Source organism: Chrysochloris asiatica, unplaced genomic scaffold, assembly GCF_000296735.1.
Source record: "Chrysochloris asiatica unplaced genomic scaffold, ChrAsi1.0 scaffold00017, whole genome shotgun sequence".
NCBI lineage: Eukaryota > Metazoa > Chordata > Mammalia > Afrosoricida > Chrysochloridae > Chrysochloris > Chrysochloris asiatica.
This window is the reverse complement of record NW_006408535.1, coordinates 14218539-14244908: the sequence shown is the minus strand read 5'-3', so window position 1 is coordinate 14244908 and position 26370 is coordinate 14218539. Positions and strand designations below refer to the sequence as shown.

The 26370-nt window shown below is 38.5% G+C and overlaps 1 protein-coding gene across 1 annotated transcript in view; it reads left to right on the top strand.

The window, feature by feature from the left end:
* Window positions 1–26370, top strand: part of NPAS3 (neuronal PAS domain protein 3) — a 1134041-nt gene that overhangs the window by 932489 nt on the left and 175182 nt on the right. Inside the window, exon 7 of the mRNA XM_006835502.1 lies at window positions 17238–17412. Within this exon, the coding sequence (XP_006835565.1) occupies window positions 17238–17412 (175 nt within the window). The remainder of the gene's footprint in view (window positions 1–17237; window positions 17413–26370) is intronic.

The following is a 26370-nucleotide window of genomic DNA, read 5'->3' as shown; positions in this document are numbered from 1 at the left end:
GTTATGTGCCGTGGAGTCCGTTCCAACTCACAGCGACCCTGTACAGGGTTTCCGAGGCTGTAAATCTTTACGGGAGCAGAAAGCCTCATCTTTCTCTCGAGGAACAGCTGGTAGTTTCAAACTGCTGACCTTGCGGTTCACAGCCCGATTCATAACCACTATGCTACCACAGCTCCTTATGTAGTGTATCCCAATTCAGGCTAGCCACATTTTCAGTGGTCAGTAACCTCATATGAATCATGGTTGCCATATTGGACAGTCCATTCTAGAAGATATTCGTGGATAAACTGCAGGGGAGCCCAAAGCTCCTGAAATAAAACGCCAAACTATGTGTGTACAGCTAGAGCATTTTTCTGAAAAAACACAGTAGAGAATTTATCTGATTCTCAAAAAGATTTTCTCCCCAGGTTCCTACCATCACACTCCCCAAATCCAAAATATCTTAAAACCAATGCTTCTTTTAATCTTTGGAATGCCTCATTTCTTTTGACCCATTTTCTCTGCCTGCCAGTTCTGTTTACATTCCCTATTCTAACAAGACTAACTCACAGTCTGTTATTAAACAGTTGTGAGTTTAACTTATTCCTTTAAAATAGCACCTAGAGAGTGCTTAGTGTATTGACTTCCTTCATAGAAAATAACCTCAAAGACTACCACAGTTGGTAGTTACAACAGCCAAAATAAAATATCAATATATGAGATCTTTTTCATATAGAAATTCCCTAGGAGTAAATTACACACTAGGACGATGATGCCCACATGGTGTTCAGGAGATTCCCAAGATGTGCTTAACCAAATTAATAGAGAAATTCTACAACAATCAGCAATTGGTCATAGCACAGTCAATATTATTTGTCTTTGTTCTTCTGATGTGTTTTAGCCTCCAAATTAATTTCTTAACATGGGCTAACCACTCACATTTTATAATAACTCGAGTGTTTTAATACACTTTATAGTTCTTGTTTGGTGCATGACATTTCTTCTAGACCCCTCACGATGATATGGGAGAAGGGAGACACTTTGTTCAAATATAGCAGCTACAGTATTGATCGATGAGGGGAATTTAAAAAGTTAGTGGAAACAATGGAATTAAAAGGAATTGTTCCACAACGTTTTTGAAGCTATGCTCCAACCATAGAAACAATGCATTAGTTGAACAAAATCATGTTTTTCTTTTCCTTTCTCTTACACATAAAGATTTCTCGAGGTGTAGAACCCAATTAGCTTTGTTGTTGTTAAATGCCATTAAGTTGATTTCGACTTCCAGCGACCCTGTAATGTATTGGAGTTTCCAAGGCCTTACATCTTAGAGGGAGTGGCTAGCGGGCTTGAACCATGTGGTTCACAGTCTAGTGCTTATTATATGAAGCCATCACATGCCCAGTGATCTGTTAGGCCTTTCTTTCTTTCTTTCCCCTTCAACTTTTTATTGTGAATTGAGTGAATGTTCACAGACAAGATCATCCGTTTTAAATTCAATAAATCATACATTTTTCTTTATCTCAGTGATTACAATCCCTCCATGAAACAACAGTTACCCCGCTTCCTCCTGTGGTTCCTATTTCTATTCCACCCACTTTGCTATCCCTTCTCAACTTTGTCCTTAGGTAATGGTCGCCCTTTTGATTTTGAATGATTGTTTCATGATGAGCAGACCTTACTCGTGTCGTCCCCACTGTATAACTATACTGCTTAGCTGAACATTGGGATATGAGGGCAGGTTCCTTGCCAGACCTGAATGGTGGTAGAGGGCCATAGTCTCAGTTCCTCTAGTCTCTTTCAGAGTGGTAAGCCTGGTTTTGTTTTGTTTGTTCCACATTTTCTCCTAGCTCTATCTGAGACTTTCCAATGTGATCCCTTCAGAGCAGTTAGAAGGGGAGCTGGGCATCATCTAGTTCTTCTGGTTTCAGAGTCCTGCAGACTGCTGTTCCATTAATCCATTGACTAATGTGTACCAAGTCTCTTCAGTTCTCATTACTCTTCCTTTTTTCACACATAGAGAGATCATTAGCTACACCTTAAATGGCCATTCATGAACTTTAAAGATCCCAAATGCTAGTGATCAAAGTAGGATGTACAACACTGTCTTTCTGGACTGTTGTCATTGTTGTTAGGTGCCATCAAGGCAGTACCAACTCATAGCAACCCTATGTACAATAGAACGAAACACTGCCCATTTCTGGGCCAGCCTAACAATCGTTGCTACACCTAAACCCATCACTGCCACCCCAGTGCCAATCCATCTTGTTGAGGGTCTTCTTCTTTGCCTCTGACCTTCCACTTTACCAAACATGATATCCTTTTCCAGTGAATGGTCCTTCCTGATAATATGTTCAAAGTATGACAGATGAAGTTTGGCCATCCTGGCTGCATTTCTTCCAACACAAGTATGTTTGTTCTTTTGGCAGTCTATGGTACTTTTAATATTCTCTCTAACATTGTAGCTCAAACACATTAATTTTCTTATGGTGTTTTTATTAACTTTCACATGCATATGAGATTACTGAAAATACCATGGCTTGGGTCAGGCTCACCTTAGAACTCAAACTAACATCTTTGCTCTGTAGCACTTTAAAAAGGAGTCTAGTACAGCAGATTTGCCTAATGCAGTATGTCATTTGATTTCGTGACTGCTGCTTCCATGAGTGTTGGAAGTTACTCAAAGCAAAATGGAGTCTTTGACAACTTCAGTCTTGTCTCCGTTGATGAGAATGTTGTTTATTGGTCCAGTGGTGAGGATTTTGGTTTTCTTTTACACTGAGATGATACCCACACCAAAGGATGTGGTCTTTAATCTTCATCAGTAAATATTTTAAGTCCTTTTCATTTTCAGCAAACAAAGGTGTATCATTTGCATATTACAGGTTGTTAATGAGTCTTCCTCCAATCCTGATGCAACACTTGTCTTCATATAATCCAGCTTCTGGGTTATTTGCTCAGCATACAGGTTGAATAAGTATGGTGGAGCAATACTACCTGGCGCACACCTTTCCTAATTTTAAGCTGCTTGTGTTCCCTTGTTCTCTTCGAACAACTGCCTCTTTGTCTATGTACAATCTCCTCATGAGCACAATTAAGTGTTCCAGAATACTCATACTTCACAGTGTTGTCCATAGCTTGTCATGATGCACACAATTAAAGGCCTTTGCATAGTCAATAAAACACAGGTAAACATCTTTCTGATAGTCTATTTTTATGTTGGGCTGAAAAGCCAAGATCCATCGGACATCAGCAATAATATCCCTCATCCCATGTCCTCTTCTGAATCCTGCTTAAATTTCTGGAAGCTCTCTGTCAATGTATGGTTTCAGCCATTTTTAATTGCCTTTAGTAAAACTTTACTAATGGGATATCAATGATATTGTATGATGATTTCCACATTCCATTGGGTCATGTCTCTTTAGAACAGGCACAAATAGGATCTGTTCCAATCAGTTGGCCAGGTAGTTGTCTTCCATATTTCTTGGCAGAGATGAGTGAGTGCCTCCAGTGCTGCACCAGTTTGTTCTTTGCCAATGCCTTCAGTGCACCTTGGACTTCTTCCTTCAGGATCATTGGCCGTTAATCATATGCTCTTGAAATGATTGAACATCAGCCATTTCTTTTTGGTTCAGTGACTCTGTATTCCTTCCATCTTCTTTAGATGCTTTCTGCATTGTTCAAGAATTTGTTCATAAAATCCTGCAATACCACAAGTCAAGGTTTGAATTTTTCTTCAGTTTCTCAGCTTGAGAAATTCTGAGTGTGTTCTTCCCTTTTGGTTTTCTAGCTCCAGATCTTTGCATATTTCATTATAATATTTGACTTTGTCTTCTCGACCTAACCTTTGAAATTTTTTGGTCAGCTCTTGTCCCTCCTCATTTCTTCCATTTGCGTATCTTCGCTACACTAGAGAGCAAGTTTCAGAGTCTCTGCTGACATCCATTTTGGTCTTTTCCTTTTTCATTGCCTTCTTAGAGATAGTTAGTTTTCTTCCTATATGTTGTTCTTGATGTCATCACACAACTTTTCTGGTCTTCGGTCTTTAGTGTCGAATGAATCAAATCTGTTCTTAAGATGATCTCTATTCAGGTGTAATATATTCAAGGTCATATTTTGGCTCTCGTGGACTTGTTTTCATTTTCTTCAGCGTCAGTCTGAATTTGCATATGAGCAACTGATAGTTTGTTCCACAGTCTACCTGTGGTCTTGTTTTGACTGATGATATGGAACTTTTCCACCATCTCTTTGCATAGAAGTAGTCAACTTGATTTCTGTGTATTCCACCTGGTGAGCTCCATGTGTATAGTCATCTTTTATGTTGTTTGTGTTTTTATGTTGGACTATGTTATACCAATTGATTGTGGTGTCCTCTGAGACTATATAGTCCTGAGCCCCCAGGCATTAGGCATTTCTAATTTTTCTGTTTTTTGTTTCAACTGCATCACTTAAACATTGCAACCTAGCTCCAAGTGAGGGCTGATGTACATGGTCTTTATCATAGAGTATCCTCTTTTTAAAAAGTCAAGAATGATTAGTTTCATTATTTATGTGTACCTTATCATTAATGAAAATTAGTTACATTAAGTATTATCAATATCAGTGGGCTGTAATGATAAGTGCTTGACTGCTAACAACAAGGTTGGTGGTTCAAACACAGCAGTCGCTCCTTGGAAACTGTTTATGGGCTCACTGTGAGTTGAAACGGACTCAACAATACTTAACAATAATGATTACATATGCATTAACATATCCAAAGACACAATATAATTATATTGCTTTACTGTGCCTGGTTAAAATGAAGTCATCCTGTGTAACTTTCAAAAAACAAGTGAATCCACTCAAGTGATTTTTATCCTTTTCCAGTTATGTTTCTTTAAAATTTGTTGCTGATGTTGTTAAGTGCCCTTGAGTTGATTCTGACTCATAGCCACCCTGTATGGGGTTGAACCTTGCAGTTCCAACCAATTTGGTAGTCCAACACATTAACCCACAAAGACACACCAGGATTTCTTCTTTAAACAGAATGGCTATTTAGAATCCATATTTAAATTTCAGTCTTAACTTATAAGCATATTCACCTTTTTCTTGTTTATTTAACCAAAAAGAAGAAGGTAAAATTCACTGAGTAACAAAAATGATTAAACAAAATTTGAGATATATTGATACTGAAGTCTGACTATGCGTAACATGCATCATGATGTGTATCCAGACTTAAATGACAAATACTGAACCATGTAAAATTTGAGGAAAATGGATTAACTATGCGACCATCCAGTATTTTATGTTGATTGGTTTCCTTACCATGAAGGTAATGAAGAAGCTTTGAAAGTTAACATCTTAGTATTTGTTTGATCTTCAGAGAAAGAGACTAACTTCAGTTACTTTTAGCATTGTTAATGCTTTTTTTCTTGGTATCATTTCACTTTTTGACTATGATGTAGCAATTGACGCATTCTTGTTTCCTTTCTAGCACTGTGATAAATACTAAAAAGTTGGCCTTTCCTGTCCTATAGACACTTTAAAACTTGAAGACTATAGGAGTCCTGTAAAACAAGGTTTTAAAATCTCTTGGTTTAGGCACTTTTGCAAAGCCCTGGACTCTTTCCTGTGATGTAAGGTTCCCTTTGTTTTAAAGTATTCTCTGGATTATTCTTTTACCCATCGTCTCTTAATGAAAAAGAACGTCAACATATCAAGTCTATTTTGAAATCAGTGCTCCCAAACATGAGATGACCGAGACATACCAGAAGCAGGGTTATGAGCAAAATTAAATAAAGCATGTCATATATTTTTTATAGCATTTAAACTTGATCGATGTCTATTGGGAGCCTGTATCTCTGGAATGATCAGTTAACACTTCGGCATATTGAGAAGTCAGTGTTGGTTATGATTTGATCAATTCAACTCTGAAGTCATAAAGTACTATTCCAAATACCATGCCTGAGTCAGAATCAGTGTCTGCAGTTAGTACTTTAGTTTTCCTTTCCTTTTATTTCTTCCATCCCTTGCCTTTTCCTTCTTCCTCTCTGAGAACTAGGAAATCCACTGGAATTATCTTCTGGCACTTCTTAATCAAAGTTCAGGACCAGTTACCCAGTTTTCTCTTAGAATGTTGTGCTTTGTAAAGCTCAAGTCAGGCACTCCAGAGTTTATTGGAAAATATGTAAAAAACCAAAGCAAAAAAAGTACTTTTCTTCACTTATTCCCATAGGAAGCAGAAATGTTTATTTAGGAGGGGAGGGGGGAATAAACACACACATGATTCTTTTAGTTCAGATTCTTCTAAGGCTTTGTTAACATATCTTAAGAGAGTGGATTCATTTTCTTATTTGATGGCATTGAAAGGGTTTTCTTTTTCTACTTCATCGTGCTGATATAGAACCTTTCTTTCTTCTTGTTCTACTAATTTATACACGCATTTCTGTAACAGTCCCGGTGCTTTTATGCATTTTTCTTCAGATAAGTCAGCAAATACATAGAATGAGACAGAGCAGTAAAGAACATCAAGTTCTTGTCAAAACACTTCATAAATATTCAGTGGAGTTCTGCAATACGTACGAAGTATGAAGATGGCATTAAGATACTAGTAAATCCAGAGAAAACCTATGCTAATCAAGCTATCAAATCTTATTATATTTTATTCTTTTATCACTTATTACTCTTCAATAGTGTAAAACTGACCCCCCAAAAAATAAATAAACTACAAATTCTAACCTGCCATCATGAGATAGAATTTCAATCTTATCCTGGGTTAGAATTTTCTAACCATTATGTCAGTCTCTTGGCACATCTAACCTGGGAGTTAGATTTCCAAATCACTTAGCACCAGTATAATTCTCTTTCAGACCCAGCCTCCTATCCAGATATTACCTCTGGCATACTTCCCTATCCTCCCCCCGTGGACAGAGGCCTGCTGAAAGAGCATCCCTGTGAAAGGGCTTAACAAAGAACACTTCCATTCTTCAGAGTAACCTCAGTATCCTCAAGAAAGTTTAAAAGTCAACATTGTACAAAAGGTTTAGGAACTTTAAGGAACTCTGTTAGCATAGTAATAGTTACGAGTCAGTCAAGCTGCTAATCTCAAAGTCAGCAGTTCAAAACTACCAGCAGTTCCATGAGAGAAAGATGAGGATTTCTGCTCCTGTAAAGATTTACAGTCTTAGAAACCATATTCAAAGCAATAATGAGTCAGAATCGACTCCATGTCACACCACCAGCACCTTAAATTTTAGAATATGGGTAGTCCCTTTTGTGTGATAAAAAATGACCTTTGCATTATTCCTGAAACTGAACTATTTTTAAAGAGAGAAGTATCTTTAAGAATCGATGTTGTGATCTTTCTTTATAAGCATATTCTCTTAAGTTGTTCCAGTATGAAAAATACTTACAAAATCACTGCCTGTTTCCTCATTTGTACCAAACCCTTTCAATCAAAGGACCACTGAATTCAATGAGTTGTACTGTTACTGTATCACTGCAGTTAAAAAGTATTGCTCACGCCAGGGGGCCAAGCAAAGGCTATTGACAGGCTTGCTTGATGTATGAAAAGACAAATTAGTCCCCCATCCTATCTAGCAGCAGGGAAGAGTGACCTGACATGGTAAAGTCAACTCAAACCACTGTATAATATATTTACATTTTTTGTCCGGGAAACTTCAGAGTTGCCAAATCAACTGTGTCTAGTTTGCAAATTACATGCAAGCTAACAGAATGTGAAATAAATTTGAGAATAACTGTGTGGTTTTTAGCTTGACTGTCCATGAGATGGTATTAGAGAGTATATTCTGTCCTGGAAAAACCTATGGTAGCGACGGATGGGGAAAGTCAGGGGAGAGTTTCCATACAATATTATTCTGGGATGTTGTTGTCGTCAGGTGCCATCGAGTCGGAACCGACTCCTAGCGACCCCATGCACAGCAGAACGAAACAATGTCCGATCCTGGGCCAACCTCACTACCGCTGCCACACTTGACGCCATCAATGATGCCACCTGGCTGATCCATCACATTGGGGGTCTTCCTCTCTTTCTCTGACCCTCCATCTTACCCAGCATGACATCCTTCTCTAGCGACTTTCCCTCCGGACAATATGTCCAAAGTATGAGAGACGAAGTTTAGCCATCTTGGCTTCCAAGGAGCACTCTGGCTGCACCTCTTCCAAAATAGATCTATTGGTTCTTTTGGCAGTTCATGGCACTTTTAGTAGTCTCCTCCAACACCACAACTCAAAGGCATCAATTCTTCTATGATCTTCCTTATTCACTGTCCAGCTTTCACATCCATATGAGGTTATTGAAAACACCATGGCCTGGGTAAGGCGCACCCTAGTCCTCTTCTGGGATATACATGTTTATTCTTTATTACCATCTGCTGGCCCTGACAGTTTCTCAGCTGTTTTCTAGTACACTAGATAATGTGAGTGGTCCGGGTCTGGTGTTGTAGGATAAGCACTGGACCTCTAACCAAAAGGTTGGTGGGTCAAATCCATCAGCTGCTCTTTGGAAACCCTACATAGGGAAGCTGGGAGTCTGAACCAACTTAACGACACACAGTAACAGCAAAGCAATGGGAGAAAATGATTTCTCCTTTAGAGTCACTCAGCTGGAGTCAGGTTGAACCCAGTGGACCAGGTTGGAAACAGTTATTCTTACTTTTCCTTCTTGTGGTAGAGAAATGATTCAAAGTTCCACAGGTCTGTTGCTTGAGTTTAACTGAGCTAACTATTTTTTTAAATGAAGAGGTTTTCTTATTTGCCTTAGAATGCAATCTGCACTAACCAGAACACGTTATTAAAATAAAAAGCTGTACTTTTCCATTGGTGGTGTTAGTGGTGTGCCCTGGAGTCGGTTCCGACTCATAGAGACCCTGCGTAGGGTTTCCAAGGCTGTAAATCTTTACAGGAGCAGAAAACCTCATAAACTAGGGAATTGCATTTTATGTTGTTTATTGACTATCTTCAACCCCAAAGTTTCTGTCATTGATGATTTCAGGGAAAAACTAAGTCATTTTTATAGACTGTGTTCCATTTCAAAAGGAACACAGGTGGTACAGTGGTTAAGCATTCAACTGCCAACCCAAAGGACAGTGGTGTAAACCCACCAGCCACTCCACAGGAGAAAAATGACATCCATCAAGTTTGCTGTTGTGTCCATTCTGACTCATAGTGACCTTGCAGTTCAAATTGAGGTCAAGTGCTTATCCTACATCACCACACCAGAACTCCAGCCTTGGAAATACTTTGGGGTAGATTTGTTCTGACGTAGAGCATGCCTAAGAGTCAGAATCAACTTGACTACAATGAGTTTGAGTGTTAATTTTTTTAGTTTTGCTTGTTAGGTACCCTTGAGTTGGTATTGACTCATAACAACCTCATGTAAAGTAGAACGAAACACTGCCTCGTCCTAAGCTAACCTCGTGCTACAGTTAAGCCCCCTGCTGCTGTCAGTGTGCCAATCCATGTCATTAGGGGTCTTCCTCTTTTTCTTCGAAGCCTTCACTTTACCAAACATGATGTCCTTCTCCAGGGACTGGTTCCTCCTGATAATATATCCAAAGTATGAGAAATGAAGTCTGGCCATCCAGGCTTCTAAGGAACATTCTGGCTGTATCTCTTGTTTGTTCTTTCGGCAATTTATGGGACTTTTAATATTCTTCTCCACCATCATATCTCAAATGCCTCAATTATTCTAAGGTCTTCGATATTCATTGTCCAACTTTCACATGCATATGATGTTACTGAAAATACCATGGCTTGAATTAGGCACACCTTAGTCCTCAAACTGTCATCTTTGTGCCTAAATGCTTTAAAAACGTCTCGTATAGCATATTTGCCTAAGGCAATACATCATTTCATTTCTTGACTTCTGCTTCCATGAGTATTGATGGTTGATCCAAGCAAAGTGAAGTCTTTGACAATTTCAATCTTTTCTCCATTTATCTTGATGTTATTTATTGGTCCAGTGGTGAAGCTTTTTGCTTTCTTTACACTGAGAAGCAACCCATACCAAAGGCTATGATCTTTGATCTTCATTCAGTAAGTATTTTAAGTCCTCTTTGCTTTCAGTAAGCAAGATCGTATCATCTTCAGTAAGCAAGGTCGTATCATCTTCATATCATAGATTGTTAATGAGTCTTCCTCCAACCCTGATGCAACATTTTTCCTCATATAATCCAGCTTCTAGAATTATTTGCTCTGCATACAGATTGAATACGTATGATGAAAGAATTCAACCCCTGGTGCACCCCTTTTCTGATTTTAAACCATTTAGTGTTCCCTTGTTCTGTTCAAACACCTGCCTCTTGGTCTATGTACAGGTTCCTCATGAGCACAATTAAGTGTAATAGAATACTTCTTCTCTAAAACGTCATACTTCTCCACACTCTTGAAAGCTTTTGCGTAGTCAATAAATAATATTTACGGTAAACATCTTTCTGTGATGTCAGCAGTGATATCCCTTGTTCACTTCCTTATCTGAATCCATCTTGAACCTCTTGACAATTCTCTGTCATTGTACTGTTGCAGCCATTTTTGAATTATCTTTAACCATGTTTTACTTGCCTATGGTATTATTGATACTGTCTGATGATTTCTGCATCCCATGGGTCAACTTTTTGGAATGGGCACAGATAGGATGTCTTCCAGTCAGTTGGCCAGGTAGCTGTCTTCCAAATTACTTAGCATAGATGAGTGAGTGCCTCCAGTGCTACATCGGGTTGCTGAATAATTTAAATCTATAGTCCATCAATTCCCAGAGTCTTGTTCTTTGCCTGTGCCAGCAGTGTACCTTGATTTCTTCCTTCAGTAACATTGGTTACATATTGAAATTATTGAACATTGACCACTTCTTTTTAGGTATAGTGACTCTGTGTATTCTTTCCATCTTCTTTTGATGCTGTCTACATCATTTAATCTTTTGCCTATAAATTCCTTCCATATTTCAAGTGGAGGCTTGAATTATTTCTTCAGTTCCTTCTGCTTGAGAAATGCTAAGCATGGTCTTCCCTTTTGGTTTTCTAACTCCAGGATTTTGTACATTTCATCATAATATTTGACTTTGTCATCTCGAGCTGCTTTTTTGAAATTTTCTATTCAACTCTTTCACCTTCTCATTCTTCCAATTGCTTTAGCATGTTGTACACTAGAGAGCAAGTTTTTGAGTTATCTCCTGAGATCCATTTTGGTCTTTCCCTTCTTCCTTATTTATCTTCTTAATGACCTTTTGCTTTCTTTGTATAAGATGTTCTTGATGTCATCATACAATTCTTCTGGTCTTGAGATGATCTCTAAATTCAGGTAGGATATGTTTGTTCAAGGTCATATTTTGGCTCTTACAGACTTGTTTTAATTTTCTTCAGCTTCAGCATGCACTTGTGTATGAGCAATTTGATCATCTGTTCTGCCTTTGGCCTTGCTTTGGCTGATGGTATGGAGCTTTCTCACCGTCTCTTTCCACAGATGTCTCTTTCCACAATTGATTTTTGTATATGCTAATTGGTGGGGTCCATGTGTATAGTCATTTTTTTATGTTGTTTAAAAAATGTAATTGTCAACGCACCTTGATTGCATGTTTGATCAATTTCATCACTGCTGGTTTTAGTGGTTGGTGCGTAAATGTGAATAATAGTTATATTAACTGGTCTTCCTTGTTGCTGTTGTTGTTGTTAAGTAACATCGAGTTGATTGTGACCCCTAATGACCCTATATAGGGTTTCTGAGCAGTGGTTGGTGAGCTTGAACCACAGACCTTTGCAGTCCAGCACATTAACTCACAGCACCATACCAGGACTCCTGTCTTCTGTGTTGTATGTATATTATTATTCTATCACAGACAGCATTGTACTTCAAGATGTTGAAATGTTTTGGGGTTTTTTTATGATGAATATGACACCATTCCTCTTTAATTTGTCATTCCCAGCATAGTAAACCATGTGATTGTCAGATTCAAAATGGCCAATACCAGTCCATTTCAGCTCACTAATGCCTAGAATATAGATGTTTATGCGTTCCATTTCATTTTTGACAACTTCCAATTTTCTGAGATTCAACTTCGTATATTCTATGTTCAGATTATTAATGGATATTTACAGCTGTTTCTCCTCATTTTGAGTTGTGCCCTATCAGCAGATATTCTGGTGCACTTCATCATGTTTTAATAGTCAAAATTCTGGTGCAATCTGACCATGTTCCACTGCTGTTCATAAGGCGTCCTGTGACGAAATATTCAGAAATAATCCATCTCTCCTTCTTCCTCACCTTTCTTAGTCTGGAAGCTCATCTGAAACCTACCATGAGTGACCCTGCTGAATTTATAATACCAGTGGCATAGCTTCCAGAATCACAATGACATGCAAGCTACCACATATGACAAATTGACAGATGAGTGGTGGTGTGGTTGTTTAGTATGTTACAATTCAGATAATTATATTTGAGGATTAAGGGGGTGAAACATGGAAACTTACTAGTTAAACACAGTTCTGCCTAAGATTGATTGATTGTTGTTATTGTGAAGTGCCGTTGAGTCGGTTGTGACCCATATTGTTGTTATTGTGAAGTGCCGTTAAGTCGGTTGTGACCCATAGTGACCCCGTATAGGGTTTCCGAGGAGCAGCTGGTGAGCTTGAACCACCGACCTTGCAGTTCAGATGGCTTTGTGGTCTGGCGCATTAACCCACAGCGCCACATTATTCTTTAAAAGAGCAAGTACTAACCCTGCCCTTTTCTGGTACGTACACACATGGGATGGCCATGAGTTGAAATTGACACAACAACTATTACTATGTTGTCATGTGCACATATACATAATGCTATAGGAAACTCAACTGGGGTACTTTTTGGCAAGCATTGTGAATAAAAATATAATTATATAGAATAAATAATACTATAGATTATATAAAAGAACCAACTGAAATTTGTTGGAGTCAAGCAACAAGGAATTTGTTCAAGCCTAAATATCCTTCAGTTATTCATTCAACAAATGTTTATGATGTACTTGCTATGTACAAGAAAGTAGTTGTAGTTCTCAGTGGGTTGTAAGTTTTGGAATAGTGGATAACTTGGGATGGAAGTACCTAATTACATCAAAACTGAATTGGAGCTCTATTTAGTTTTCTTACTTAAAGCTTACATAAAGTAATATCTACTCATCAAGTAAAAATTTCCCAGTCTTGGCTTCTATAATCTATTTTGAGGAACAGAATTTAGTGGTAGGCGATATGAGTTCTAGTGTCTGTCTTTTTTTCTGAAGTCTGATTAGTAAGTCAAACAATGGTTTAGTGAGATAAGCGGTGAACGGAGAGTTAGCCAACCAACTGGGCTAAGATCCCTGGTTGGATCACTCAACATCTTGGTAGACTTCAACATCATTTTAACTTCTAAGAACCTTAGAGTTTTTAACCTATTAAATAAGAAAGTATAATAAACAGTTTTTAAGGTCCCTTTTAGCTCTAATATTTACTTATGAAAATTAAAGCAGTATGATAAATACTGCAACTATCAGATAAATGTAAAGCATGAGATGAAAATAATGATTCAAGCTCCATCTACACAGGAAATCACATTGTAAAAACCTGTTGTCACTGTTAAGTGCTATCGAGTCGATTCTAACTCACAGCGACCCTGTATAGGGTTGTGAGGAACAGCTGGTGGATTTGAACTACTGGTAGGCTCCAAAATGTTGTGGAAAATGTTCATTATTTTTCAATTCCCTTTTTCCACAAACTTTTAAAAGCCCTCTGGTATAAATAGACTTTTGTTTACCCACACTTCTATTTTTGTTTAGTGCCTTCTTTGGGTCCAAAGTCTTCTGTGGCAGATCATCTTTAGTCCTGGGAATTAGAAATCACCTATCATGAAAACTGGCTACTAGGATAAGCACTGGACTGCTAATCGCAAGGTTGGCAACCAACTCTACAGGACACAACAACAACATTTTTAAAAGTTTGTAGAAAGTTGCCCATTTCCAGTATGTGCATGCATGGGCTTACCACCATGAGCTAGAATTGACTCCTTTCATGATGCTTAATGTCCTCTCTTGAAGGAAAGGAGTGTTCCGAGGTCCCTGCATGGCCTCTGTGACTGCTAATGCTCTACCTTGAGTATGGGTGGTTAAGACTTTGGACCAAACCCTATCTCCACCACTTGCCCTTCTCATTATTCAGTTTCTTTGCTATAAAATGGGATAATCATACCAGCTCTAAAGATGGTTATGAGGATTAATCAGAGTAAAATATGGAAAAGCCCTAGCATACAAATAGGTAGATTATTGTTATTGGTGGTTGAAACTCAAAACATACATCATCCCTGCTGATTCAAGCAAGCTCTCAGAGTGACCAAAAAGACTCTAAGCACCTGTTACTAAAGTTATACAGGAATATACATTTCTGCATGTCACCCCTTCTTAGCCACCAAGTAGCAACAAAAGCAGCAGGCATTTTGTAGTGCTTGCTTCTCCTAGTGTGGTACTGCAGGACTTGAACTATAAGGTTGGCAGTTCAAACCCACCAGCTGCTCCTTGGAAACCCTCTATAGGGTTGTTAGGAGTCAGCACCAACTTGATGACACTTAACAAGGACAACAGTTTCTTACTATGGGATTTCCTGTGTACCATTTTATTGGATGTTCACATTTAGCCTATAGACCAGGTGGTGCTTTCATTCCTGCTCTCAGAATCACTGGCTTGACCATTGCCATGGTATTATACTTCAGGGATACCATCAATTCAGAATGCAGTGTGAGTGGTCTCCTCTTGGTGTTATGTAGAGCAGCAATACAGAATACTAACTACCACTTTTAGAATAGAAAGTGGAAGTCCAGGATGGTTCAGTGACTTGTCCAAGGTCACACAGCCAAAATGGACAACAACCTGATCTCCAACTCAGGTTGTGATTCTAATTATTTTGTGCTTTCCTCTAACTGTGCAGTACATACTTGGAGATTATGATTATGTCCAATTCTCTATGCCAACCTGTCCATCTAATATTAGGCTTTGAGTTATCTTAGCGGAAGACACCCTGTGGTCACGGCATTAGAAAGCCCTCACCATGTCATAATGTAATATGGCACATTTTGACTCAGACTTGCTCTAGGTGTGTGATACCTGAGACATTACTCTATGGAAAGGAAGTACCTGCATATATCTACTCCTTTAATCAGTAAATCTTGTTTACATCTATATTCACCTCTATTGTCTCTCCCACTGTGTTGTCATTTATGTGTTAATAACCTCTTGTGCTAAGAGGTTCATTGCAGTATTAAACAAAAATTAGAAGTTTAGAAAAAGTGCTATTATTAGACTGCTGCTTTTGGACTCCATGCAAACTGAGAATGACTTCCTCATGCTCACTAATCCCCAAACAAAATAAACATCAAGAAATATGAAGGCACACATTTTATTAGTTTCATTTAATTTCTTAATTGCTCATAGTCAGTTTACCCATTTATTGCTCTGTGAAATGCTTAGAGGCAAGGCACACATTAAAGGGATTATTTACATGTAATCCCTCCCTCCCAGAGGATAGGAACTGATCACTTATGAATCCTGATTTATGCTCTGAAACAATACCAAATGGAGGAAATAGTTATTGTAAAATGATATAGTCGGTAGTAGGGTAATATAAGAGAGTGTAATTTAATAGCAAAGAGAAAGTGCCTCATTTTCAGTAAAAGTTATGCAAGCCCTTTTCAAGAAGAGCTATTAACCAAACTGAGTTGAGCCTCCCATTTTTTTCAGGCTATACCTTTGCTAATTGATAGATATTGAAGATGTGTAGCCTGTTAAGGTTTTAATTAAATGGAATCTGGGAGTAGATGTGATCATTTTACCAGGACTTGGAGTTCTGGGGATAATAATTGCTCTGGGTATTAGATGCTCTGTGACAATCCACTCCTGATAGAATGCTTCCCTGAGAGCAAAAAATATGGACACTCATGTAGCATTTGGAGACATGCTGGAAATGACACTGGACAGGGATGTGAGGTAGGAAGGAATGCTAGGTAAATATCTGCCAATAAACTCTTGAAAATAGAAGTGCTGGCAATTCTGTGACACACATGGCTGGCCTAATACTATTGAACTCCTGAAAACCCCCAAACCCAGTAGTGACCTGGGAAAGAACTTGGCCTTGTCCTGTTGCTGACCTGTTATAGTGCCTGTAACCCTATTGTAAACCCTTTAGAAGCACTATTGCTTTTCTTGGACTCCTAGTGTGGTGCAGTAGGATCAGCACTGTTCTGTGAATCACAAGGTTGGCGGTTCAAACACACCAGTTGCTCCTCAGAAACCCTATACAGGGTCTCTGAGTCAGAACCAACTTGATGACACTTAACAACATTGCTATTCTTCAAAGGAGATACGAGTTATAGCATCCGAAGAGTGTGGAAGTTACACTGGTCCTTACTAGTAACTTCTGCACGCTCAGACAGTGCCCAATCCAGGCCAGGGAACCATACCTGATGACACTAAAGTGGGCAGTACCGCCGTTTCAGGCTGACACCTTCTGACATTTGCTATTCACTCTCTACCTTTAGAGTCAGTCTAATACAAAGAGTACACAAAAGAAAAGTTTTTTGTTTGTTTTTTTAAGCTTGCAAGGAGAGCTGTACCATCTATTTTATTAGATTGAAGGCAAAACAAGCTAATACTAGCAGGAAAAAAAATGGCTGCTTCAGATCCCAGCTGACCTTTTTTGCATGGAAAATTCTCCGTATGATTACAGAACTAATGAGTAATATTTAATGAAAACATTATGTCTTTTCACATCCTCATAAACAGCACTTCTTATATTTAAATTTACATAGAAACAAGCTGATATGTATAGCAATGCATCTTGCAAATTTGTGTATTTTAAGGAAAATACTTGTGTGATATCTCTGGCTGTTTCCATACAAAGTCCAGTGTTCTCAGATAGAAAACTCAAATTCAGTCAATCATCCGGTTGACACCAAACATGCAAGTATATGATGATGCATGGATAAAACAGCGGCATGTGAGGCTGACTTGTCCACAGGCACCAAATGTTTTGACTGTATGCAAACAACAGTATATGAGAATAACTGGGCTAAAGAAATACATACGAGAAAAAGCATTCCCTGTGCAAGCATCCTTAAGTATCTGAGGATAAACATTAGAACCAAGAGCATTCCTGGGGCTGGTATGGATTTCATCTGCTGAGTAGAATCTGAAGCCCATTGGTGTGCTGAATGTTAAAAATTGAAAAGCCTGTGACACCTCTTTCCCGCCCTTTCTCTTTCCCCTCTAGGTGGAGCTGACAGGAAGCAGTGTCTTTGACTATGTCCACCCTGGGGACCATGTGGAAATGGCAGAGCAGTTGGGCATGAAGCTCCCGCCTGGGCGGGGTCTCCTCTCACAGGGCACCGCTGAGGATGGAGCCAGCTCAGCATCTTCCTCCTCTCAGTCAGAGACTCCTGAGCCAGGTGGGAATTGCAATCCCAGTGTGTGGGTTGTGGGCAGGACCTTTGCCAAACGGTTGCACTCCAATTGCCAGTGTGAAGGGATTATAAATAGGCCTAGCGGTATTTAACAATTCTGTGCAGCTCTCAGTCCCTTGCAGTAATTAAATAAAGCAGAGATTTGAAAATAAAGAGACATTTTAATAAGCATAATCCAGAGATCTAATTTCAGTTGAACAATACATATAGAAGGTACTAGTGCCTTTTAGGTTTTCTTTCAAATTAATGGAGGAAAATGGTTTAGATTTAGAATGCCCTCTTCCTTTTATTGTTAACATGGCTAAACAAAATGCATTTATTTATTATTCAGCAAAACCTATAGCAGAGGTTTTTTGTTTTTGTTTTTGTTTTTAACATTAGCTTAAAAGTATTGGGAATTTACAGAAATCATGGCTTTTATTTTTTTCTTTTAAACATCAAAAGGTACTTGAAAGATGTGAACAGATAAATTAAGGCTAAAAAGAAAACAGAATGGCCACATTTTAAACTGCCTTTCCACCCTCAGTATTTAATTAGATCAATTGTATAGAGGAATGAACAGAGGTGACATTCCTCATTGGGATTCCTTCCAGGACTCTTATAGACTTTGCATTCAGAATGTTCCCATTTTCATTGTGTTGTACTGATGATAATTTAAGTATTAGGGGAAAATCCATTTATAAATTAAACAAAATGACTTGATATCCATCAGTCCCCTAGTTCATCAAGCTGTTCAAACACGGGGAAGATTGGCTGGTTGGCCTGGGTCTTCCGAGAGCGCTGGTAATTAGATCTGCGAAGGATTTATTCTTTGCTGATTGGGGCTTTAAATTAATTGAAGTTCCACATTTGTGGTTTTGTCCTTTTTGTACTTTTTCAGAGGAGATATTTCATATTCTTGTGTGGTGGAGTGCTTGGCCAAGCAGCAGTGGTTTAAATGTTAATTTTTCTCATGAGAAGTTTAAGATTTTTAATGAATCAAGGCTTGATATGAAGTGCAAAGTTTTATTTGCTTACTTGGGAAATTATTTTTGCACTCTTTAAAGACGCTTGTACTTTTCCTGATCTGTTGTTTTCAAACAGATTCATAACACACACAAATAAGAAAAAATGGGGAAAAAAATCTTAATATATTAAAATGTCTCTACATGCTTCCAAGAAAACAGTTTAACGTAGCCTTCTTAGAAATATAATCACAGTATGTTTGCTCACAAAGTAGGAGAAAACCCAGATTTTTGCCTTTTGGAAATATTTTAATTCCACGTTTCTTCTTTGGAGTGAAGTGCAGTTTCTGAGGCCCCATCCCCATTCTTTAGTGTGGCCATGCATGAGAAAAGAGAGTATTAAAGACTACTTTTTATGAATTAGGAATGAAAATAACTGTTTTCATAGGGCAGAGGGTACGGGTGGTGTTCATATATCCTACTCATATACCATAATTCACTGACTTTACTGTATACGAGTGTCCAAGGGGAAACAAACTACTTTTCAGTCATTTACCACCAGTTGTCATTGAACTGATTCTGACCCATTATGACTCCCATGTGTGGTCAACTAGAACTGTAAGTATCTCTCCTGGCCTTGCAACATGCTTCTGGGTAGACTAGAACATCCCACCTATCAGTTACCAGCCAAGTGCGTTAAATATCTCTACCACCCCGGGTCTCCTTTTAGTCATTGTTGTTGTTAAGTGCCATCAGGTTGGTTCCAACCCATAGCAGCCCTGTATAGGGTTTCTGAGGAGCAGCTAGCAGGTGAGTTTGAACCGCCGACCTCATGTTTCAAACTGGCTTTGTAGTCCAATGCACTAACCCTACAGAGCTACACCAGGATTCAAGTGTTCATATTTGAGAGGTAGTAAGTGGAACAGTTTTCTACTTTTTCATTCTAGATTTGGATTAGGTTCTGTGGTTTACTCCTGACTCTTAAACATATCATTTACTTTTCTAAGCCTTATTATGAAGGAAGACTTCAGAAAAGTTTAGTTTGCTTCTTGAATCAAGTTTAGGAGAATGGTTGGCATCCTTTGATCCAACCTCCAAACCCAATGCAGTCATCCCAGCACAACAAGACCAACAGGCGACCCTCTAGCATCTGCTTGGACATGTGTCTGGTAGCAAGCTCACTAAATTGTTGAACAGTTCTAATAGAAATGTAAACCCTTACTGAGTCATGGTCTGCCTTCTGGAACTGATTTGCAGATTGACCCCTTCCCCTCTATCACAGCCTCTCACATATGTGATGCATCAAACAACCTTACTTCCACAACCGCTATTCAATGACATGTTTCTAAGACCCTAACCACCAAAGCTACGCTCTTTTGGTTGTGCTTTAGTTTGTCAATGACCCCCCACACACACACACACAAAAAAAAAAAGCGTTAAGAAAACCAAGCACAGTCCTTCAGATACATTCTGATTAGTACAAAACAGACTGTCATCTTTCTCAGCATAGACTGCTTCTATTAATTCAGCCTCAGGTTGACTTAGAGGAAGACCCCCAACAAAATGGATCAGCACAATGGTAGCAAACAGTGGGCTCAAGCGTAGCAACAATTGCGAGGTGTGCACAGGGTTGAGCAGTGGTTCATTATGTAGTTCGTAGAGTCTCTGTGAGTCTGTACAGACTCAACAGCACCTAACAAGAACAACAAGGTTGAATTAGGCTCTATTGTTAACCAGATCACACTGTTGATTCATATTGAGCATGATGTCTCTCCAAATAGGTGTTCAAAGAGATTTTTCACTTGGAGGGACTTTGATTAGGTGCTGGTCAAGTCATTTCAGACTTACAACAACCGTATGTACAACAGAACAAAACACTGCATGGTCCAGCTCAAACCTCACAATTGTGGTTGTATGTGAGTCCATTGTTGCTGCCACTGTGTTCAGTCCATCTTGTGAGGGTCTTCCACTTTTTCACTGACCCTTCCATTTACCAAGCACAATGTCCTTCTCCAGGGACTGACCCCTCCTGACATGTCCAAAGATGAGATGAAATCTTGGCATCCTTACTTGTAAGAAGCACTCTGCCTATACTTACTCTAAGGCAGATTTGTTTGCACTTCTGAAAGTCCATGGTACTTACAATATTCTTTACCAACACCATAATTCAAATTCACTGATTTCTTCTATAGTCCTCCCTATTCATTTAATATTAGAAGTCTGATAAATCCCATGCTTCCTGTGAAGGACCAGCATGCATAGAACAATTCTAGCTATATTGTTAAAATTAAATTCTTAGAGTCTTTAAATTCTGTGTATTAGGAAAATACATATCCCCTTCATAGTCACTCTGTTCATTTAACGTTCAAAGGTACCATGCATGTGCTTGGGTTTCTTTCCCCACCTTCCCAGGGTTCCTTTAGCCATTCTTACTAGTGAAAGTGAAAATGCTCCTTGCTGCATCCCTTAACAACTTGGGCTCATTTGTTACAATCATATAAGATTGTATCTCTCACCATTAGAGAATGCTAAGCTGTATATGCCTGAAAAGTCCATTGTTGTTATGTGCCGTGGAGTCGGTTCTGACTCATAGTAACCCTGCACAGGGTTTCCGAGGCTGCAAATCTTTACGGGAGCAGAACGCCTCATCTTTTTCCCACAGAACAGCTGGTAGTTTCGAACTGCTGACCTTGCGGTTCGCAGCCCAATTTGTAACCACCACACTACCAGAGCTCCTTTGAAAAGTATTGGTTATTTTCAATCTTTGGCTTACAGAACAATTCGATTGCCTGCTCAAATGCTGAAAAACTGCATAGGAAGCCACCTCTAACTAAATATCTTCACTAATGCAAATGATCGCTCCAAGGGAATTAACTTAAAAAGTTCATGTCAGGCACTACATCCCAAAGCTGCTTATGTTTCTTAAAAGCTGAAAGAATTTTAACAAGATTTTCTGATTCTTAATAACATGAAGGAACATTTTTGAAGACTGCTGTTCACTGCATCATAATCTTTTAAACTCTTCTTGTAACACAGATTCTTTTGTAAATAGTAGTGTCATTTGAGTGGAAAGGGGGTATCAATATGTGGTTAGGATGAAAATGAAAAGGACCACCAATAGGTATGGAATTTTTCAGAAGCCCTGATGTGTTCAGTGTAGCATTACTAAATGACTGAAATCCAAATAACATTTGGCATTATAATAAAAGGAAATAAGTACCTAAACCAGCCTAAGAGGCAATGATACTGTGCCATAGTAAGAATTCGATTTCTTTGAACTGCCAGCCCTGTGATTGTCTTATCTTGAACCAGTCTCAAGATAATGAAAGAAAATGATCTGTTGATGGGGCAGCAAACTAAAGTAAATTTTTTATGTATGCACATGTATTAATAGTTAAGTAAATAAGGTGTTTCTTATAGAGAAATCTTAAGGCAGGCATAAGAAAAGTAAATGGCTAGCCTGGATTTTAAAAGTTACATTTTGGAAGAGACTGAGCTTCTCTGTCTGCAGGCAAGCATTTTTCTGTCCCTGTCGACTCCCTTACATGGGGAGTGTGGAACGCCTGCAAGAGGCCCTTTGGATGGCTCATCTTATTTTCATGGATCTATATGTATCTTTTCATTACTCTTAATGATTCTGCAATGCTAGGATTATGAATGCCAACCTCCTCTTTTAATAAATTTCAGCACCAGATCTTTTAAATGCTTAATAAACAGAAAAGAAGCTCTTGCAAGAATCCTAGAGAAACTTTAAACATTTCCTTAGTTTGAAGGCAAAGAATAATAATAGTCCATGATTTTTGTTTGTTTGTTTCTCCTTCATAATAAAGCAGTTTTCTTTTGATTGGTTTTTATTCTTTTTAGCTGTTTGTTTGTTTTACTGAAGTAAGATCATAACATTCGTACATTTACTAGACTTTTCCATTTCACATCATGGGTATCTTTCTCTGTCATGTTTCTCTCTTTAAGATTTCCTTTTCTGTCTCCAGTGGTTTGTTTCCTACTAGCTAACAATCAGTCCTAGTCATAAGACCACTGTCAGGAGTAACATACCTGGGTCCTGCTTTGGAAGGAATGGAGCCAGGACAAGGGGTTCTTAGAGCTTATTGAATGGGTACAAACTGACAGAGGGAGAAGTCAATACTGCACCAGGATTTAGACAATTTAGCAAAATGTCTGAGACAGTATTTTGGGTGAAGAATAACTACAGCAGCCCAGTTAACCCATTGAGGTTAGAATGGTTTAAAGTTTCAGGCAGAATCTAGGTGATTTTATGTAGTAATATCATCTCTCTGCTATTATACCCATTCTATGTCCTGAATATCTTAAAGGCAAGCAGAAGTGTAGCAGTAGAATCTTTGCCTGAATAGAAACAATCTGTGTTTTACTTATACCTCTGTGCTGTCTGTGGTAGATTTGATCAGCTCCTGATTCTGCACAGGAACATGAATTCAATTCCCCTGAACTCATTAGATGATTTTCCCAATCAGTGATATAATCTGAGGTACAACTGTTTAAGAATAACAATAAAGAATATAAAAATGTATATGAGGATCTCATCAATATTTGTTTCAAAAACTGCTTGGATATGAGGCAGACTTGTACTTTGAAAGGTGAATTATTTACCACCCTAGCAAAAGGAGCTCTGGTAGCGTAGTGGTTATGAGTTGAGCTGCGAACCTTAAGGTCAGCGGTTCGAAACTACCAGCTGCTCCGTGGGAGAAAGATGAGGCTTTCTACTCCCATAAAGATTTACACCCTCGGAAACCCTGCATAGCGTCGCGATGGGTCAGAACTGACTCGATGGCACTTAATAACAACAACAACAGTATTGGGTGGCTGGTTTTTTTTTTTTCTTTTTTCTTTTTGTTTGATTTAATTTTTTTATTATTATTGGTTCAAGCTTTCTATCAATGAACTGAATTTAGAAGTCAGGCAGAGGAAACCATCTGACTAACCCCATGTCCAACCTCGGTCCCCAGACAATGTGACTGTATCTATAGCACTTTTTGCTGTACTGCAAATGTCAAACAGAAGGTGTAATGGATTTAATATTAGCGCTGGCCAAGGTGTTGAGGGAGCTGTTAATAATGTCACTCCAGTTATTGATCTGAAGCCTTTAAAAATCAAAGAAAAGTGAGAGATCCCCAACTGGGGAAAGGCACACAGTGACTAGTTTTTATTGCCAATATATTTCTACATATAGAGTGGCGACTTTCTCGAATTATGTTCTCACCATTCATCTCGGTGAGATTTTTGGAGTCATTATATGGTAAGATAAATATCATGGGGGCTGTTTCGCATGCTAATGCCAAAAGAGGAGGACAAGTTCTTTGGGAAATAAATAGGGCTTAAAAAAGACCATGGTGACAACAACATACATACCAGTGGGCAAATGATAGGTCGTCTATTAGCCATAGATTTATTCTTGATGGCAATATTGGATCCACTAGATGTGCAAAGGACATACTGCGTCGTCACAAAGCTGTGCTCTACTCTTGTTATTCTAAAACTCTAAATGCAAATTGTGTAGTGACTACTTTAAGATCGAAATGAATTTTGTTCTGACAATTAGAGCACCTTTTCAGGAAACTGCTAATCCTTCAGTCTGAATGGCAGTTTGTATGCAATGAAATTCCTGCTTTCGATAGTCCCCATTTAATAAATGAAATTAAAATGTATAATTTATGTTGAATGTTTATCAAACTGTAAACATGCATTTAAATCCTTTCAATACTCATACAACATAAGCAAAGATGAATCCATCTATAACGTAATGAACCAAGGTTATCTCTGATGGATTAAATATAATCCATAGAGTCTCTATTGTAGCTGCAGCAATGATACAGATGAATTCCCCAAACTAGTCTCACTCTTAATGCCCACATGCCCATGTATGTGTCAAATCTATGCTCAAAAGGAAATCTAACCAATAGTAGTCTTTGTATAATTCAAAGAGATTATGTAGGCGTCAAACGCAATTCTTATTTAAAAAAATATAATTTAAAACAATGTACCATCCTCACAATAGTTAATACATTGTTGTTGTCACTGTCAGTCCATCTCATGGGGGGGGGGAGGGGAGGGTAGTCTTACTGTTTTTTTGCTGACCCTTCACTTTACCAAACATGATGCCCTTGTCCAGAGGCTGATCCTTCCTGACATTTCCAAAGCACAAGAAATGGAATCTCACCCTCATTGTTCCCACGGAGCAACTGGGCTGTACTTCTCCCAACAAAGACTTTTTCTTCTGGCAGTGTGTGGTAGATTCAGTATTTTTTTGCCAACACCATAATTCAAATGCATTAATTCTTGTATAGTTTGTCCTTAGATATATTTTATTATGTTGAAAGAGCATAATGTCTTAGTTATTTTGAAAAGAACTAGAAATGATCTTTTCCACTCCTGAGGATGAAGATGATGCATACAGCATCAAAACAACAGTACTAAAATGAGAGGGAAGACCTCTTTGAACTCAAGTTTTTCTTTTGCCTCAAAAAGCTACTTGGATACAGTGCTATTTATTTAATGCAGAAAGTCAGTGATTTTTAAACATCATTTCATTTGCAGCTAATTTAAACAAGATCACCTAGAACAGCCAATGTTGTTAAGTGCCACAGAGTCGGTTCCGACTCACAGCAACCCTATATAGAATTTCCAAGGAGCGAATGGTGCGTTTGAACCACCGACCTTGCAGCCCAGTGCTTTGTCCAACATTGGCACACCAGGACTCCAAAAACATCCACAGAAGGGAATAAGTATTAGTCATTGCTCTCTTCTGGTATGCAAGGCTTAGGCACACTTATTATCTTAATTTGTATTTGTTCACACTTTATTGTGCTGGTCTGTCTACAGCGAGAACAGTTTCAAAGCAACCTGGTATTGCTAGAATCTTGCCTGAGAGATCTAAAGAAAAGTAAGGTAGAGTATCTTCTTCCCATCAGGTTCTCCTGACCCGATACCTGAGCTCAGCCCTTTCTAGCTTAGCTCCCAGAACCTGGCATGTACAGTACAACCTAAGGCATCCTTTGGGGCCTGACCCCCTGGCCCGGTGAAAGTCAGCGTTGATAACTCACTTAGCTACAGAAGGGCAGCAGTCGCTCTGTTGTTCCCAGGAGCAGAATATTAGATCTCAGCATAGTTCTTCATGCCTTTCTCAAACTAACTTTCCCTTCCAAAATGTAGGTCATAGTGGTTGCAACTCAAAAAAGTACAGCTTTTATATAAATTAATATAATGGTATTTACAAGGTGGCAAATGGTTTATTCAATAATAAAAGCATAGACCTCTTATCAAAATATACAATAGAGTCAATTGGTTTATATACAGTAATTTTCCCCCCTAAACCTTCTTTTCTATTGAAGGTTTAGAAAATCAATTTCTTAAACCCATTATTTTTAACAGTTGTTTTATATAGCTTTCTAGGTCGTAATTTTGACTTTTCTTTGCCTATGGTGATAAGGGTTACATTTTTAGAGTTTCTAAAATGAAATCCCAAACAAGATAAGGGATGAGCTTTCTTCCACATTAAAGAAAAAAAGATGTGGTTATATTTGTCACTGAATAATTAAAAATTATAGATTCTATGTCTGTAACTCCTGCTTTGAACAAAGCACAAGTTATTTTCTTTTGATATATACCACTGCCAGAAATTCCATCCTGTCAAAATGATACCATTCTGGATTCTTCATCTGTGCTAAACAGCAGACACACGAAGGCTCAGTTACCTGGCATTGACGAAGCTTTGCAGGGTGCACGTATCAGAAGAGGCAGAACTGGCTGGAAACCATTTCCACCCCTAGTGAGCAATTTACTCATGATTGCTTGGAGAAAATGCTGGAAATATTGCTTCTGTGTACAGTTTGCAACTTCCAGTTGTCAGTTCTTTGCCAAGCAGTTATTCCTGAGTAAAGTGGGTTCTTTAGAAGAAAAGCTATGCTCAGGCACATTATGTTATGATAATGGTCGGAATGCATATACCACTTGGTGCAAGCAGAGT